The sequence below is a fragment of the Echeneis naucrates genome, chromosome 1 (genome assembly GCF_900963305.1).
Source record: "Echeneis naucrates chromosome 1, fEcheNa1.1, whole genome shotgun sequence".
In the NCBI taxonomy this organism is placed as follows: Eukaryota; Metazoa; Chordata; class Actinopteri; order Carangiformes; family Echeneidae; genus Echeneis; species Echeneis naucrates.
In genome coordinates, this window is record NC_042511.1 from 19,063,210 (window position 1) to 19,079,552 (window position 16,343).

At 39.9% G+C, this 16,343-nt stretch overlaps 1 protein-coding gene across 1 annotated transcript; it reads left to right on the forward strand.

The window, feature by feature from the left end:
- The first annotated feature begins 1,123 nt into the window (after nucleotides 1-1,123).
- Nucleotides 1,124-16,311, forward strand: pdcd4a (programmed cell death 4a). The gene is made up of 11 exons (XM_029507115.1): nucleotides 1,124-1,550; nucleotides 6,972-7,271; nucleotides 7,577-7,674; nucleotides 9,381-9,494; nucleotides 9,726-9,947; nucleotides 10,558-10,655; nucleotides 11,086-11,200; nucleotides 12,950-13,057; nucleotides 13,897-14,007; nucleotides 14,164-14,303; nucleotides 14,680-16,311. The coding sequence occupies exons 1-11, from the start codon at nucleotides 1,505-1,507 to the stop codon at nucleotides 14,729-14,731; spliced, it is 1,404 nt and encodes a 467-aa protein (XP_029362975.1). The 5' UTR covers nucleotides 1,124-1,504; the 3' UTR covers nucleotides 14,732-16,311.
- Nucleotides 16,312-16,343: the final 32 nt, after the last annotated feature.

Below are 16,343 nucleotides of genomic sequence, written 5' to 3' on the forward strand. Positions count from 1 at the left end.
CTGCCAAACACATGCCTGTGCTCTCTGTCTAACTTTTATTTTGGCACGAAACATGCACCCACTTGTGAGTAACTGTCAGTAGCTGTGACTCAGTTGAATCATCAGTTTGCATTCACTCAGAAAGCCTCATCCTTTGAGGAGTAAAGGAAAATAACATTTTATGAAATGTGTGTTTTGTCAGATTTTTATGCACAGTTGATAGGCTATTTCAAATTTTATTTAGAGTGGAAGGACCAGAAGTGAATCACAGGTCCATCAGCCCATTCTTGCCCTGGTGACCCCCTGCAAGTTAATCCAGCCTTGATTATTACAAACTGCACACAGCACTGTGGACCAGTTGTTGCCATAGAAATTACATTCTGATGCAGACAAACAGAGGAACCACCAGGAGGAACAACACACAAACTGATTTGTGTAAAAACATGGACAGTGACACAGTGATCTGTATTATCCTACAGACATACTAGCAGAGGGACATTTGGCTTGTATTGATAAATACATCACTGATTACTGCTGGACTTCAGTAAATTGAGCTGGACGTGTGTTTAGCACCATCCAGTGGTGTGAATATGGATGACAAAAATAATTGTGTACATGCTCAACAAGTTGAACTCTTTGTCTACTTGGAAAATCTAATTTCTACTCTTGCAATTACATACTTAAAGCCAAAACCGTACACATACCAGAGACAGCAGCCTCACACCACAAACCGCAAAGTCCATCCCCTCAAAAAAAAAAAAACTAAACAAAACACTGAACAGCTCCCCATTCCTCCAACAGCCATAGCCTCTTGCAACAATGCCCATTAAAAAGCAGAATAAATATTAAAGAGAGTTAGAATTAAAATCACTACCTGATCTAACTGCAGTTTTATATCACGGGTCTAAATCAATACAGCATTTTACAGTACAAAAGACGAAAAATGTATTTAATACGACCAAAATGATTGCTAAAGGTGACAATAAAGCGATTAAATAATAATAATAATAATACTAATGATAACAAAGGGGTATTTAATCCGAAACTAATTTCCGGCTCTGTGATTGGTCAGAACAGACCAGCACCCACCCCCTCAGTTGACCACTCCCCATCCGCGTTTTCTCCACGTGACTCCTCTCGGCTCGCTCTTGCAAAGTTAAAAACAGACTTTGTTTATCTTCGTGGTTGTTTGCTGAAATTCTCTCGGACTAGTTTATCTGCTTCCTTCCCTCCAGCTCTGCTCAGGGGTTTTACTCTTTCTAATTCAATCTCATAATTTCTTTTGGTTCTCTTCAGCTCGTGCAGCACGATAACAAAAAGAGTGAAAGGGACTTGGGAGTTTTTTCTCCTTTTTTATTCGGTGCAATTGGACCAAAGACTTTTTTTTTTTTAAGAGTAATCGATCTGCTCTGCAGACGTTTGACTGGCAGCTTTTTGTTGCAGGAGCAGCGAACTGTCCCTGAGGATATCTTTCTTTCCGTTTTTTGTTTTGTTTTTCTTTTAAATCAAGCATTTGGAGAGCGCGATGGCGACCGAAGTGGATACGTGGTCCACCGCTCCCCAAGCCGACGGTGAGTCGATGCACCGGGTTGTGCAGCAGCAGCCGCCGCACCTCGGTGCAGAGAGTCCGGCTGATCCGCAACAGGGCCTGCCCGCAATGCTCTGCCCGATCCATTGTCCCTGCATGGGATGGGCTGCAGCGCCAGCCATGCTCCACCATGTGCTCTATGAACCCCCCTCCGCACACCCGCACACGCACGCACACACACACACACACACACACACAAACGTGGTGCGACAACCACTGCACACTTACGCAACATTAAGCTTTCAACGTCGCAACTAAAATCAAGCTGTGTTTGCACGTTTGTTGAACGGCTCTCTACATTTAACCCCTTCGCGTTTTCTGATTGGACGAAGCCGCGGCATTTACTTCCTCTTTGACTCTCTCGGTTGAGCAGCCGAGACTCAAAGGCATGAGACATTATCTGTCTCAGTTCCTGTTTTAGCTTTGTATCTTGTTTGTCAACAGTTTGTGCTACTCTGCTTCCTGATGTGACCTTTAGTCAGATCAGGACGCAGTGCAGACCCCCCCATTTCCTGCAGAAATTTTGATTTCTTTAATAAACCTCACGTTTGCAGAAACACATCGATGACCTGTTGACACCAGAAGCAGGATGTAAGGTAGACTCGATGTCTTGGCCTCATCCTGTCAGTTCCACAGATGATCGACATGGGGTGACTGGTACTTTCAGCCATTTCAGGTTTCTTTATTTTAATGATACGTGAGCTAACGTTGGCTTCCGTTTACCTCTCAGCCTGGCAATGACGTCGACACGTATACCCCCCCAACACACACACACACACAAGCCAATGGGAAAACCTTACATAATCTGTTGCTTTTATTGAAACGTTACATAAGAGCTATCAAGTTATCGAGTTGTAATTGTATCATCATGATATTCACGACTGTTGACACAATACCTTAATTTGTGTTTCTTAAAAATACACACACAACAGCTGATTGACGTTTGCAGCTAAACAATGGCCATGTGGGACTGCACATGCTAACTTGTAGTTGTTTTTGTGAAGTGATTGTGAGTGTATGCACCTAAAAGCGCCACAGATGGGCCTTTCCTGCATCAACCTGACTGGCCTATTTTCTCAAGGAGGGTTGGACACGCTAGATGGAGCAGCCTCGTTGGATGAGTTGGTCACACGCAGTCAAAGACTCTATTGTCTGAGCTGGACGGGAGGGAGGAAAAAAAAGCTGAAAACAATTCCCCTATATGTTGTGGGTCAGGATGGAACTTGAACCCACGTAAAGCAATGGGAAGTGTATAAAACTTAAAAAGCAGAGCGTGCGTCCCTTCAAACATGGATCTAAGAAAGATAAACCATCCATGCTTTAAGGGCTCTTCAGTGTTCTATAATTTTAGGTTCAAAACAAAGTGATTCATTAATATTTTACTAGTCTGGCTGGTGGCCCCAAAAGCCCAGTACCTGTTTTATAAAATGATAAATGTAAAACATTTTTGGATACTATCAATTCAGGATATGCAGTTTTGGCAATCAGTAGCTTGTGAAAGTATGAGAAGTAGTATTAAGGCAGCTTTGTCAAAGCTCGGAAAAGTAAGTTATTGGTCTCTGACCTGATTTCAGAAGAGAAGATCATTATTCATTTTTTTTTTTTTAGCATTTTGTGTTAATAGCCTGTTGACCTGTCAAATGCGTCCCCACTGTGGACATGTTTACTGTGTCAATTTTTAAACTGACACTTCAGTGCTGTGATTGGTGCTCCATTGAAGTCCATTTAAAGACTATGTGGAGGCCACCTGTGAGAACCTTTCCATAACCGCATCATGGAAGAAACCCACTGCCATAACTGTCAAGCCAAATGTCTCTTTGGCCTGCTGAGTGCAAATTATGCTATGGTGTTTGCCTTCTCCTTTTTTGTTCGTTTGTGCCCCCCTCCGCCATACATTCATGAAAGCAATGTGTGCCTGCACCTTTCATTTGCGTTATTTCCAGTCCTTCAATTTGGAAACCCAACAAACCCCCCATGCAAAAAGTAGTACTTTGCAGTGTACCATTGGAGTTGATTGAGTGGTACACACTATCAGACTCTTAACTGTATCTAAGAATCTAATCTTTTGTGTGCACCTCCCCTTGCACTTTATCTGTGCTGTTGCTGTGTGTTTATTGCAGAGAGTGACTTGAGAAGCACAGTCAGCAAAAGTCTGAATGAAATTAAAGGGTTTTTTAATTTTCTCTTTAATGAAAAACATTCATGTTTACACATACATGTGGCAACTAATGCACCTACATTTGTGTATCATGTCTAGCCAGTTTCTAATCTTCTGTTGTTAATTTATTTATTTTTTAATTTTTTTAACAAATTACCATACGCAAACAAATTTGGATGACGTGTCTAATATGCAGATTTAAGTGAGAATTTGTCCTGGTGTCCTTTCATTTAATGAAATGACAGCTAAACCACTAAGCCATCCACACCCGTTATTCCTACTGATAATTACCACCCACTTGTCCCTATATCATTGTGCAGACATTTATTTGACATGAGAGGCTGAAAGGTTAACAGAGAAAGCTCTGGATATTTACCCACTTGAACTGTAAATAACCTGACTTTTTTTTTTTTTTTTAAACTGAGGTTTAGATTCTGAGCAACCATGATTCAAAGCAAAAGAAAAAACATTTAATGGTATGTAGTAGAGATTGACCAGTAGTTTTTTCAGGGCTGATAACCAATATTTTGAGCCGATATGAATTTGCAGTCAAAGGTAAAATATTGGCATCAAAAATTTGAATAATACAAACTTAACTTCCTTTAAATGCCTTTAGGCATATATTTATTAATTAGCTTATCAGATTTGCAACATGTTAAAGTTGTTTTTTTTTTTTTTTTTTTAATCTTCAACAAATAGAAATCTTTGCAGGGAGCTCCCATGCTCAGTAGCGTCTTATAAAGTTTTCTACAGTAAATTAAGTTTCCAAAATTTCAATATAACTGACGCTCAAGATCCAGGTATTTTTATGCCCGCCTTGACACCTGGAAAATGAACTTTTTTGGCATCAGGCGCCACTGAGCACCATCCGTAGGAATGAATGGGCCCTGCCTCCAACTCTGTATCCCATACTCTTTATATATTCATGTTGGGAACTGCTATCCGGACCTTTCACTGCAGATTCACTGTTACCTGTGCCATGTCTCTGTGTGTAACAAATCAGATGGTGCTGTGGGTGGGGCAGTGCTGGAGACAGAGTAGTGACAGCAGACAGAGAGGCGCGGCTGCATCAGAGCCCAAATAAACCAGTTTTAAATTGATCTCTTATCGGTCGATGGATTTTAAAAAAGAAAAAGGCAGATGCCAATATGCGTCAAAATACCAAATATCCGCACCGATAATCGGTTGATCCCTAGTATGTAGTTCGTTTCCCCAAAATATTAACTGACCCTCAATCAAACCAGCCTGTGGGGTTAGTTGAGGATGTTTTAGAGCAGACATTCAAACCTTCATCTGTTTAATCATTGGGTTTTAAGATTCCATCCACACATGTATTAAGGTGTATGGAAATACTGTGCTTTGGATAATAGTTGCATTGACTCTCTTCTCCCACATTAAAAGAAACCTACAGTATATATATTTTGAATTTGTCCATGTTCATAAATATATGTAAGAGAACCTAAACCTGTTTGTGCGTACATGCCTGAAAGCCACATTTGAAAGGGCGCACAGAAACTTTGCCAATCAGTAGAATAATGTAAAAACAACTTTTAAATGACTTTTACAAATGCTGGAGGGTCTGACAGATTCTCTACAGTTAGTCATTTTTTTGTTTTTTTAGCTAGGCCTGCCTCGAGTTAAGGTTTGTGAGATCTCTGTTCCACTGACTTGCTTCTTCATTCATAAACACTGCCACTGTGTGGACACAACAGTCCACCTCGAGCTTACTGGTTCCCACATAGTATGTAGGGCATAGGTTTTCTTCTTGTCCACATCTGGCAGAGCAGCTTAACAAAACTTAGTTTCAAACTGACTGGTTTTCTGCAGTCAGAGGCACATGGTCTTTGCCATGTTTTTTTTTTTTTTTTTTTTTTTTTTTGAAGTTTGTTTGTTTGGCTGTATTTTGGGTTTGCTTGTTTTGCAATTCTGGCCTTTTGGCAAACGGTGCCAACTTTTTCTGCCCTCTCATTTTTCTGCTTGTTTCCATTTGGCCGGTCTTGTGTTTTGGCTCTGTGCAGTTGGTTCATTCCTAATTTACAGTGCTGGCAGGCCCTGTGGCCTACATTACGGGGGAGGAGGAGCAGAAGGAGGAGATGACACATGGTGGGCTGTTTACAGAGTTTTGAAGGCCAAGGGTGTGGTGCTGTTTTTTCTGCAACAGGTTAATTCAGGGAGGTGTCTTGTTTTGTTTTGTTTTTTTAAGGTGTTTCCCTTTGTTGAATTGACTTAACCCTAACCCTAACCCTAGGTAATAAGTTAGTTGGAGCCATTTTGGTGTTTTTGCAGCACACAAGCTGCTGCTGTTTTTCAGATTTAGATTGATCTGGGGCTTGGATATGTTCCCCTCTCCTCCCCCAGTGTGTTTTCTACATCTCCTGTAATCTATAGGCCCATAACTCCTCTAACAGCCATTTGGGCCCATGCATAAGGGATCTAAGTATTCATTACACCCTCAGATATTCCTCCTCCTCCTCCTACTGCTGCTGCTTTCCTTCTCTCCTTCTCTCCTAGAGCCACATCATGTGACCCTTCGTGGTCCCAACCATGCCATATGTAGTCAGGTCCAGTAACTGCTGCAGACTGATCGCGAGAACAGAGGGGAAAAAAAAGATTGCTGTCAGCATTTCTCCAGCATGTGTTTGCTCTTTCCCTCCTCCCATGCCCATGTTTTGGCTGCAGTCTGAAGGTGCTCATGCTGTTTGCCAAAACCACACCAAATAATTAGTTGTGTTTGCTAAACTGGTACATCTAAGAGAAACGCCAACAAATCAACCTTCACCAGATTTAGTTTTAGCAATTAGTGCTGCCAGATCCTTTTAGACTTGACTTAAACAACTCACACACATAAAGACAATATGAACTTGTTGCCAGCATCAGCAATTAGCATCTTATATTCAGCAGCTGGAAAAAATGCTTTTAGGTGGTTTATTGTTAAGGATCAGATTGATTTGATTATTAATATATTTTGACAAAATATCCTGTCTGTATTTCTCTTTTAATGAGGGTACTGAAACTTTGGGAATAATGTGAACTTTATGCAACTTGTCAAAATCTTATGTTAAATAAATAAAAGCATGTCTTCATGGATCTCAGTTTGTGGCAACGTGATGGAGGAGGTTTCCATTTTCTGTTCAATGGGACAAATTGTGTTTACACATGTTTAAACGCGTATTGAAGAATTATGATTTTCTGAAGTGACTAGTACAATTTGCAGTAAATCAGTTGTTCCAACTCCTTTCCCCACAGGCATGTTCTCTTTTGATGACAACATAGCAGAGGCAAACCATCCCTACGGCGACGACGACGTGCTGATTGAGGCTGAGGTCAATGGTAACTGGACACCCCAGGAGAAAGCACTGCACGAGGCAAGGCTCAAAGCCAAAGCCAAGCGCCGCTTGCGCAAGTCCTCGTCCCGCAACTCAACCAGCGAGTCCTTCTCTGAATCAGGAGATTTGGCAGGAGGTGACCCACACAGTCCAAAAGGCAAAGTCACCACCAATGACCGTAAATCCAGAACGGGCAAAGGCAGAGGCCTGCCAAAAAAAGGTAGAGCTTGCAGTTGGAGGCTTTGAGCACATTTTTATATGCCTGAAGGAAGTTGGAACTTTGTAGAGGGGCACAGAAGAGGCAGACTTCCTCTTTTTTGAGGAACAGAAACAATTAACTGATAATGGACACTTTGAATTACTGCAGGTGAAAAGTAAAAGCACACTGATAGACATAGCCGTAGTAACAAGGAAGGTGGTTATTGAAAGAGCCTGTGGATTTTGTGTTTGCTTATGTATGTGTATATACATATGGGGGTTACATTGGTGATTTTGATTTATTTGCTGGCTGTTTGTTTGTTGCAGGTGGGGCAGGTGGAAAAGGAGTTTGGGGGGCTGCTGGGATGGTTTATGAAGATGAAGAGCCTGATGCACGTGACCCAAACTATGATGAATCTGCTCAGGTTAGTGCGTATGACACCAGCATGCATCATCAAATGGGAGGCTTGAAAAGTGATATCAGAAAGGGATGTTGGCCAATCACCTGTCCACCACTCATATTCAGGATACTATCACATATTACAGACAGAAGCCACATGTCCTCAAATTTGAAAAGTATTACTTTGTCCTGACAATCGCAGAATAATTTTCTGATAGATTGTTAAAGCTCTACATTAGGGGGAAAACCTTTATGTGGAGCAGTGAAAATAGAGAAGTATTTCACCAGAAAATAGAAAACTATTTTCTCTGCTCCACAGAAAGATTTTCCCTTAAGCGTAAGAACACCTTCTCAACACTAGTTTGTTTTTTTTTGCCCCAGGGACGAATAAACATCACTAGTGCAAGCTTTTTGTCCCAGAGAAGGCCTGCTGAGTGTGTGATCGAATTGCACCTTTTCAGTTCTTGTGTCAGACAATGATCTTGAAGGGCTGCTGCAGCTTCTCTGATGCTCTGAAGATCGAAGAGGCTTCTCTGAATCAAATAATGATCTTCCATCCTTGTACTCATGGAGCTCTAAATTACAGAATATGCTATTCTCTTGTTATGAATTGAAAATGTCATTTATGTTGCATCAGTAAATCTTGCATCAAAGCTGCTTTTATATCCGAAAAGTCCCAGAGATTTGGTTGGCGCTCACTCACAGCACGCCTACTCGCATGCTTGTTTGATCCAGATGGCTGTGTCCCATCAGAATCAATGGTGTTTTCAATCTTTAACCCTGTTATCAAGCAAATTGTCAGCATGGTGCTTGAAGCCACATTTGTTTGTTTGGTGTTTAATGGTCAGGCTGAGTGATGCAGAGTGGGAAAGGAGCTTCTGTCAGTCCAAAGTTGACAACGGTTTGTGAACAGTTCTGAAAAGCCAGTGTGATTTGACCTTGAATGTTGCAGGAAACTAATGGAAAAATGTCAGTGTGTTAAAAGGGAACTGAGGCAGAATGGTCCAAGAGAAAGAGAAAACAGATGGAGTATGTGCAGATGTTTAGAATCATGCTGAGGGGTTTACCTGAAAAAGGATCTCTGAATGAAACAAGCCACTCTGTCTTTGGGACATTAAAGAAATGTAAAAGAAATTTCAAAATCCCTGCACTGGGCACAGTTTTCTTTCCCCTTTATTTTGTTTGACCAGTGCTTTGTTAAAAGATCAATAACCTCCACATGAAGCCAAAAAATAAAGAGCCTTTTCCTCAAGCTTGTTTTTCTTTTTGGCTTGTTCTTGACCAGAAATGATTATTTAGGTTCCTTCCCATCATCCTCTACAGCCAACAGCTTCTTCAAGTAACGTGAGTGGTAAACAGGAAATTGAATCAGCTCTTGGCTGTACACCTTCTTTTCCTCCTATTACATGAACTTGGCTTTATCAGAGAAGACAGTTGATTTATTATTTCGACACTCCAGGTCGAGCAAAAATGTAAAAGTAACAAAATCAGTTGGACTGGCTTTTTACTAACATACTTCATTCATGTGTACAAGTACTGAAAATGCAGAGAGACGATGAAGCAATTGGTTTGCTTTCCAGAAGGACAGAACAAAGAGGATCACACTTGTATTTCCATTCACTTGTCATTATTCACATTAATTCACTTTGTTGTCTGCATTTGCATGACATGAACATGGATGGATTTTCTTTTTTATTTCTTTTTTACTGATGATAAATTGTTCTTGCACAGGGGGACACAGTTTATGCAACAGTTGTGCCAGAGGTGGATGAGAGGGAACTGGAAAAGATGGTTAATCCAATTGTGCAGGAGTACTTTGAACATGGAGATACAAAAGAGGTCCAGGTAAAGGATTTCAGATGATGCATTACCTCATTCCTTAGTGGATATTGACCAGGACTGATTGGTTTAGGGAAAAGATTAAATATATTATGTATGAATGGAGATCAATAACAGTACTGGCTAAAGTCTATATATCTCTGTAAACTATTATTTCAGAGTTTACACACAAAAAAATTATAATTATTGATTTAGAATCAATTTATTGATTGACTTTTCCCCCCCCATTCCTGTCAGATGTTGCTAAAGGGACTCAACCTAGGCCCCCATAAGTACGAGTTCTCATCCTTGGCAGTGTCCCTGTCCCTTGAGGGCAAAGCCAGTCACAGAGAGCTGACCTCCCGCCTGCTTTCTGATCTGTCAGGCAAAGTGCTGTCACAGAGTGACATGGCCCGTGCCTTCGACAAGATGCTGAAAGAACTGCCAGACCTCATTTTGGACACACCAGAGGCTCCACAGGTGAAACACAAAGGAGACTGTAGCAGACAGAGCAACAGATTTTCGCACCCTTGCTCTAAAATTGTTTTTTGTGGTTAAATAGCTCTTAAGTGGTTGGTGACCAGACACACTTAAAAGATTAAATATGACACAACAGGCATTTGGTGGTTTTTCTCATGGCACTCATGGCCAAGTACTTGGCTCCAATTACACACCCTACATATTTTAAAAATTTAACACCAGTGACTTCCTTGAGACACACAACTTTCTCAATTAAACAAGGATGTGTGTTATTTTATTTTTATCTGTTTATCTGCATTTTTCATTTGTATGATTAACTCAGACAGAATGTATTTTTACAGTTGAGATTATCATCAAAAGGCACAAGATCACTTGCAGTGACAGTAATCATCTGTGCTGATTGTCTGTTGTAGTTATCCCAAAGAATAGTTAGTCTGATACTGAAAACAACTCTAGAGGCCCAAATGATCTATATAGTTGTTCTAAAAGGTACATGTGTATCTCTGGTCAAGGATTAGTAAAGATGCACTATGGCTGCATACTGTCATACTAAGAACGCATTGGACTTGTGATGGGGTTTTCATGGATTAAAGGATGTTATCTTTCTCAGATGTTAGGCCAATTCATAGCCAGAGCCATAGCGGACCATGTCCTTCCCATGTCTTTCCTGGACTGTTACAAGGGCAAAGTAGACTGTGAGCATGCCAGGTGAGTCAAGAAGAGATCAAGCTCTAATGTAAGAGCTGGAAGATGTTTTTATAAGCTCTTTGTGGTTCTTTAATGGGATTTTATGTTCAATTCGTGATAAGATGAGCAAACACGGATAATGGATGTTGCAGGAACACACTTTGGCATTGCTGTCTGTATGTCAAAAACAGTTGGTGCTTTTCACTTTTCTTTATAGAGAAGCAGATGTCTTCTTTTCCTGTAATTTTGTAATTTTTCCATGTTTACATGGACTGAAAAATGTTTGTTGTTGTAGTCATTTTGGGCCTCCATGTTAAATTCTCTCCAGTCTTGTCAGTTTGTTTGTTTTTTTTTCCAAAGTTAATGTATAATGTAAATACACACTGTTCATTTATGATCATATGAAAAGCATATTGTGTTTTGGATTTTTTTTTTTCCCCCTCCCTACCAGAGTGGCTTTAGACCGAGCTGCAGTGCTGCTGACCATGAAGAGGGAGATGGTGCGTTTGGACAATGTGTGGGGTGTGGGTGGTGGCCTGAGACCTGTCAAACATCTTGTCAAAGAGGTAAGCTTAGTCCTAACAGAAAGAGCGTCATACCCTATTAAAATCTCACCTGCTTGTATTCATATCCAAAATAATTGAATCCCATCACCTGTGGTTGCCTTGTTTTTGTATTTTATTTTATTTTAATTTTTTTGTGCTTCGTAATGTAAATGGAAGGCAGAGATGCACTCTGGGTAGAGAGCAACAGACCAGACCACTGCTATGTTGCAATGTCAGCAGGGCACTTGTCTCCCCTGAAAAGTGGGAATAGCCAAAACAAGTGCATAAGAGGGACTGACACAGATACGCATCCAAGCTTTTAACTCAAACATACACTTTACAAACACACACACACATGCACCCTGCGTATTCTCTGCTTTGTCCTTGTTTTACAATTGTTGTTTAATTGTCTGGATTTTCTGGAATTCTTCATGCTAGCGTGAGTGTGGATTGTGTGGGAGGTTCAAGAGCACAGTTTGTAAAATTGCTGTAGCATGTAAGTTACAAAACATGTTAAGAGAATGTTAGTTTATGTAGAAATAAAAGAGTGGTTTTTCTGTGTCCAGCTTTATAAAGGGCTTCGGACTCTCCTGTCCAGTTTTGATTTCCTGCCTGTGTGCAGCGTTAAGGGCTGGACACTGGGCTGGAGGAGGCACAAAGCCTCTTTGAGTCACTACTCTCCCTCTTCTCTCTCTCTCTCTCTCGTATTTTTTTACTAGCAGTTTCTCCCTCCCTTCCCTCGTCACTGTCCTGCCTGTCCATGTTACATTTCCCTCCCATTATAGCTCTCATGATGCTCAGGTGACCACACATTCTCTAAGACCCAGAGTTGAGCCACATATTTTGGTTTAGCTCAGTCTTTTGCACTTGTTGCGCCAATCATGCTCCTCAAATCCCAAGTGGTGTGACTAATTGCTCCATAAATGGTGCATACAACATGACTGAGCCTTGTAAAAGATTAATCTTAAACTCTAAGATTTTAAGTGCCACTTTAAACTGGAAGAAATACCTCTTTCTGGCTGGCTCTAGTTTCCAGTCATATCAGGCATGTTTGCCAGATTCTATTTCCTTAGGTGGTCAGGTTATTACTAGAGTAAATCCCCTCATATAGCTGGAAGAAAATGCCATTGATGGACAGGTGCTTCCAGGTGTCATTCAGCCTTGTGAATACAAATGGGTGTCAGGGCAGTTTTTTAAATGCTGCAGGAAAGAATTCCATTGCAAATAAAATCACTCCTAATTTATCATGGTAAATCTAAAATGTTTTCTTTAAAATAAATAGTTATTGTACTTGCATATTCACTCGGACAATTTACTGTTCATGTTTGCTATTAAGCAGCTGTTAATTTACTCAAGCAAATGTACAAGGTAACAGCCTAAGAGGAGTGAAGGTAATATTGTCATCTGAATGAAACGGGCATTTAATGGATTTGGGGAATAAACCAGTCAATTGGTTTAAAACATATCACAGATAGGGGTGGCAAATTATTTGTATATACATGTTTCTTCCGCATCACACTCTTTGCCAAATGCAGGTGAATAAATCTTAATGCCTGTTTGGCTCTCAGTTAATACAGTAAAAAAGGATGAGGCTGTCTCTTTGTAAATTCTGTTCTGTTGTATTTGCCTTTCTTTTTCTTTAGACACAACAGCCCATTTCAGGAACAATATAGAAACAAGTCTCTAGACCTTTTCCAGTTTGCAGCATAGAAATCCAAAAAGTTAAATTCAAAGTAAGTAATATTGGATTTATTGGCGTGTTTGTTCCAGATGAATCTTCTGCTCAAGGAGTACCTGACATCGGGAGATGTATCAGAGGCAGAGCACTGTCTGCGTGACTTGGAGGTCCCCCACTTCCACCATGAGCTGGTCTATGAGGTACTGCACATCAGATGTTTTTTCTGTCTTGAATGTTGCCGATATTTAGTTTGGGGGAAAAAGGGTCAAATTTTTTCCCAGAGATGTGTCAAATACACACTTTTGTCAGATTCCTCTGTGGTTATGAGGTTACAGTTAAATCATCCGTGAACCCAGTCAAGTAAACTTATGAGCAAAATCAAGAAAAAAAATCTTTCAGTTCTGTTTTCTGCCAAGGACAGTCTGTGTTTGGCAGCAGCGTCCTCTAATTAGCATTTCATGTATTAGCAAACCTCAATCCCAATCAATCAATTCAACATGTTGAAGCACATTTTAATGAAATGGAAATGTTAAATGTTAGCAGACTTAGACAACATTAGATTGCATTATCCCCAATTAGATTAAGGATAAACGTGTCACACCCATAAACTCAATTGCTTAAAAAAAAACAACAAAAAAAACCAAAAACAAAAAACACACTCCAGATTCTGATTTCTTTTTCTTTCCATTAAATGGAACTGAACACAAACATTTATATAAATCTGTCTATTTGTGCAGCTATTATTGTAAGTTGTTGGATTTTACCACTGGTTGTAAACACAGAGAACTTTTGAATGTGCTGCAAGTTCAAAGTATCAAACTACTGCATCCCAGCAAAGTCATGTTGTTAGTCCTTAAGTGTGAAAATGTCTGATGGTGCGTCTACACACTGCCGCCATGTGGTGAAATGTGTGGCCTTGACATCAGAAAGAAATCCTTGTTGATCACATCAGTTACTTCTACCAAAACTTGCTACTTGGCACAGAACATTTCTCTCTCTCTCCTTCAAATATTATTTTGTGTATATAATTGTTTTCCAGGTTGTAGTGATGGTACTGGAGTCCAAAGGAGACACTGCCAGTCATATGATGATAAAGCTGCTGCAGTCCTTCTGGAAAACAGGCCTCATCACTGTGGACCAGATGAACAGGGTCAGTCTCTTAATGCAATTTCTTATAAACAACAAAAATAAACAACAATATTTTTGTTCAAAAATAGTTTTGCAAGTTTTCCAATTTTTTTTTTATTCACTTGCATTTAGCCATATCATAATAGTACCCCTGTTTATACATTGTTTCCCATAAAAGGGTTTCCAGCGTGTCTATGATGAACTCCCTGAAATCAACCTGGATGTGCCACATGCCCACTCGATTATGGAGACCTTTGTTGACCTCTGCTACCAAGAGTCTGTTATCACCAAGCAGCTGAGAGATGCCTGTCCCTCCAGGTTAGTTCATTAATAATTAGCACTTAAACAGTTTTTCTGTTTCCATGTCTCCCAGTAAAGGCATTCTAACACACCAGTGTTGTTGTACATTTTCTCGCTGTCAACAAAGCCAAACATGTTAGTAATTATCCAAATACTACCCAGCAGTTTTCTAACACAGCTACAAACTGTATTTGAAGCTTGGCAATAAATACAGGTTTCTGACACTGACAGAGGGGGGGGGAATACACACTTTTGGTGATATTGAATACAAATAGGATGAATCATTATTGTGTTTTGGTCTATTTGTAGACAATTAGAAAAATACAACATAACGGAGCATGATAGTGTACACCAATATTTAACCAATCTCACCACAAACTTTATTTGCTTACAGAGGACGAAAACGCTTCGTAAGTGAAGGAGATGGAGGAGTGATCAAGAACTAATCCACGAGACAAATAGCAACAGGAGGAGGGGGAGGAGGGGCATCTACAGGTCCCTCCACCCTGTTTCCGCTCCAGCATATTCTCCTGAAGTCAGGCATGCTGGGAGGATAAAGTTTCTTGTTCCTCCCCTCATAATGTTGTCATTACACAAACCAGCATTGACGTTCAATGAGAGCAGACTGAGGTGTGGCCTGGGCCTTTAGTTCCCCTCGTCCTGTTGATCACTTTTTGACATTTTTGTAAGAATATTCTTTATTTCTGGGGTTGATGTTCCCCCATTGCCTCTGTCTTTGTACCTGTTTGTCAAGAATAATTCAAGTCAGGGCTGCAAAAGACAGACACACAGGCGACAGGTTGTTTGCTGGTTAGTCTCTTGCTTTGCTTCATCTGTTGCCACATCTGGATTTTTTTTTCCTCAGATTTTGCACTAAATGGTGGGGGGGGGGCACTTAAACAGAGCATACTGCACAGTTATTAAGATCTTAGTAATTTAGCTCAAGAACAAAGATCCAAACCTTTTTATTTTCTGCTATAAATGATTTTAATATTTTCAAGGTTGCCACGCTTTGTATGTTCTGGTTCCAGTGGTTCTATTGATCTCCCCATGAGCTGGATTTTTTTTTTTGAATCTTGGTGTCTTAAGATTATTGTTCACTTTGTACAGCACACCAATCCTAGAGGTGTTTGGGCACTGTTTGGGTGGTTTATTGCATTGGGGAAAATATGAATTATGAGCCCTATATGAAAATGATACCTAATCTGGTTTAATGTGTAAATACATTGAACATATTTTGAGTACTCCTACATGAACTCTGGATTGCAGTTAATGTATCTATACCCACGTGGTCAGCAGGGAATTCTGTGCAAAATATGAAAACCAAACTTGCTTTAGAAATCAGAATTAATAGGGGAATTTTCTTTAAATTTATATTCTGTTCAATATGTCTGTGAGACCATACACCACTGTCTGTAAGAGGTTTACATGTTGACCAAAGTTGAAATGTGGACAAGAAATATATTTCATTCATTAAAAAAAAGTTGACAAATTGATTTTATTTTATTTTTTTTGGAACCATACAAGTATTTGTGAAAGGCTTACCAAGATTTTGTTCAAAGTATTGATCAGAGCAGGGGGAAGAAAAATAACTCAACCCTGAAATTGAAAAGCTAATAAAGGCCAAGGTGTTGTTCTTTGTTTTGGGGTTGTTTTCTTTTTTTTTTTCTTTTTTTTTTTTTTTTTTTTTTTAGTCTTGACACAATTTATGGTACATACAGCACAAGAAGCCTAGCCATTGGTCTTCGAAGCAAAGCCTGAATTATATCTACAGTGAAAATGACTAATTTTAAATTTCTAGGGAGGTTTAAGTTAAATGATCCACATTTGGAAACTGGAGCATTTCACAAGGCGCTCATTTGTGCATACAACTATCCACTTTTATGGCTATAATTTTGATGTTTTGTATTCCTACGGCCATATTTGTACTATTGATTTATTTGGGAACAACAAGTTGTTCATAACATACTATCTTAGATAAGATGTTTAATTTCTATATTTCAATAAAATGCCCTGTTTCCCTCTATGAAGTCTCCACCTCACCCCCTTTTTTTTTTT

Excerpts from the sequence above, each read along its gene's own strand:
- pdcd4a (XM_029507115.1), top strand. The coding sequence starts at position 1,505 with ATGGCGACCGAAGTGGATACGTGGTCCACCGCTCCCCAAGCCGACG. Across the intron at positions 7,272-7,576 it reads CAGAGGCCTGCCAAAAAAAG|GTGGGGCAGGTGGAAAAGGA; the intron begins GTAGAGCTTGCA and ends TGTTTGTTGCAG. Across the intron at positions 14,304-14,679 it reads AGAGATGCCTGTCCCTCCAG|AGGACGAAAACGCTTCGTAA; the intron begins GTTAGTTCATTA and ends ATTTGCTTACAG.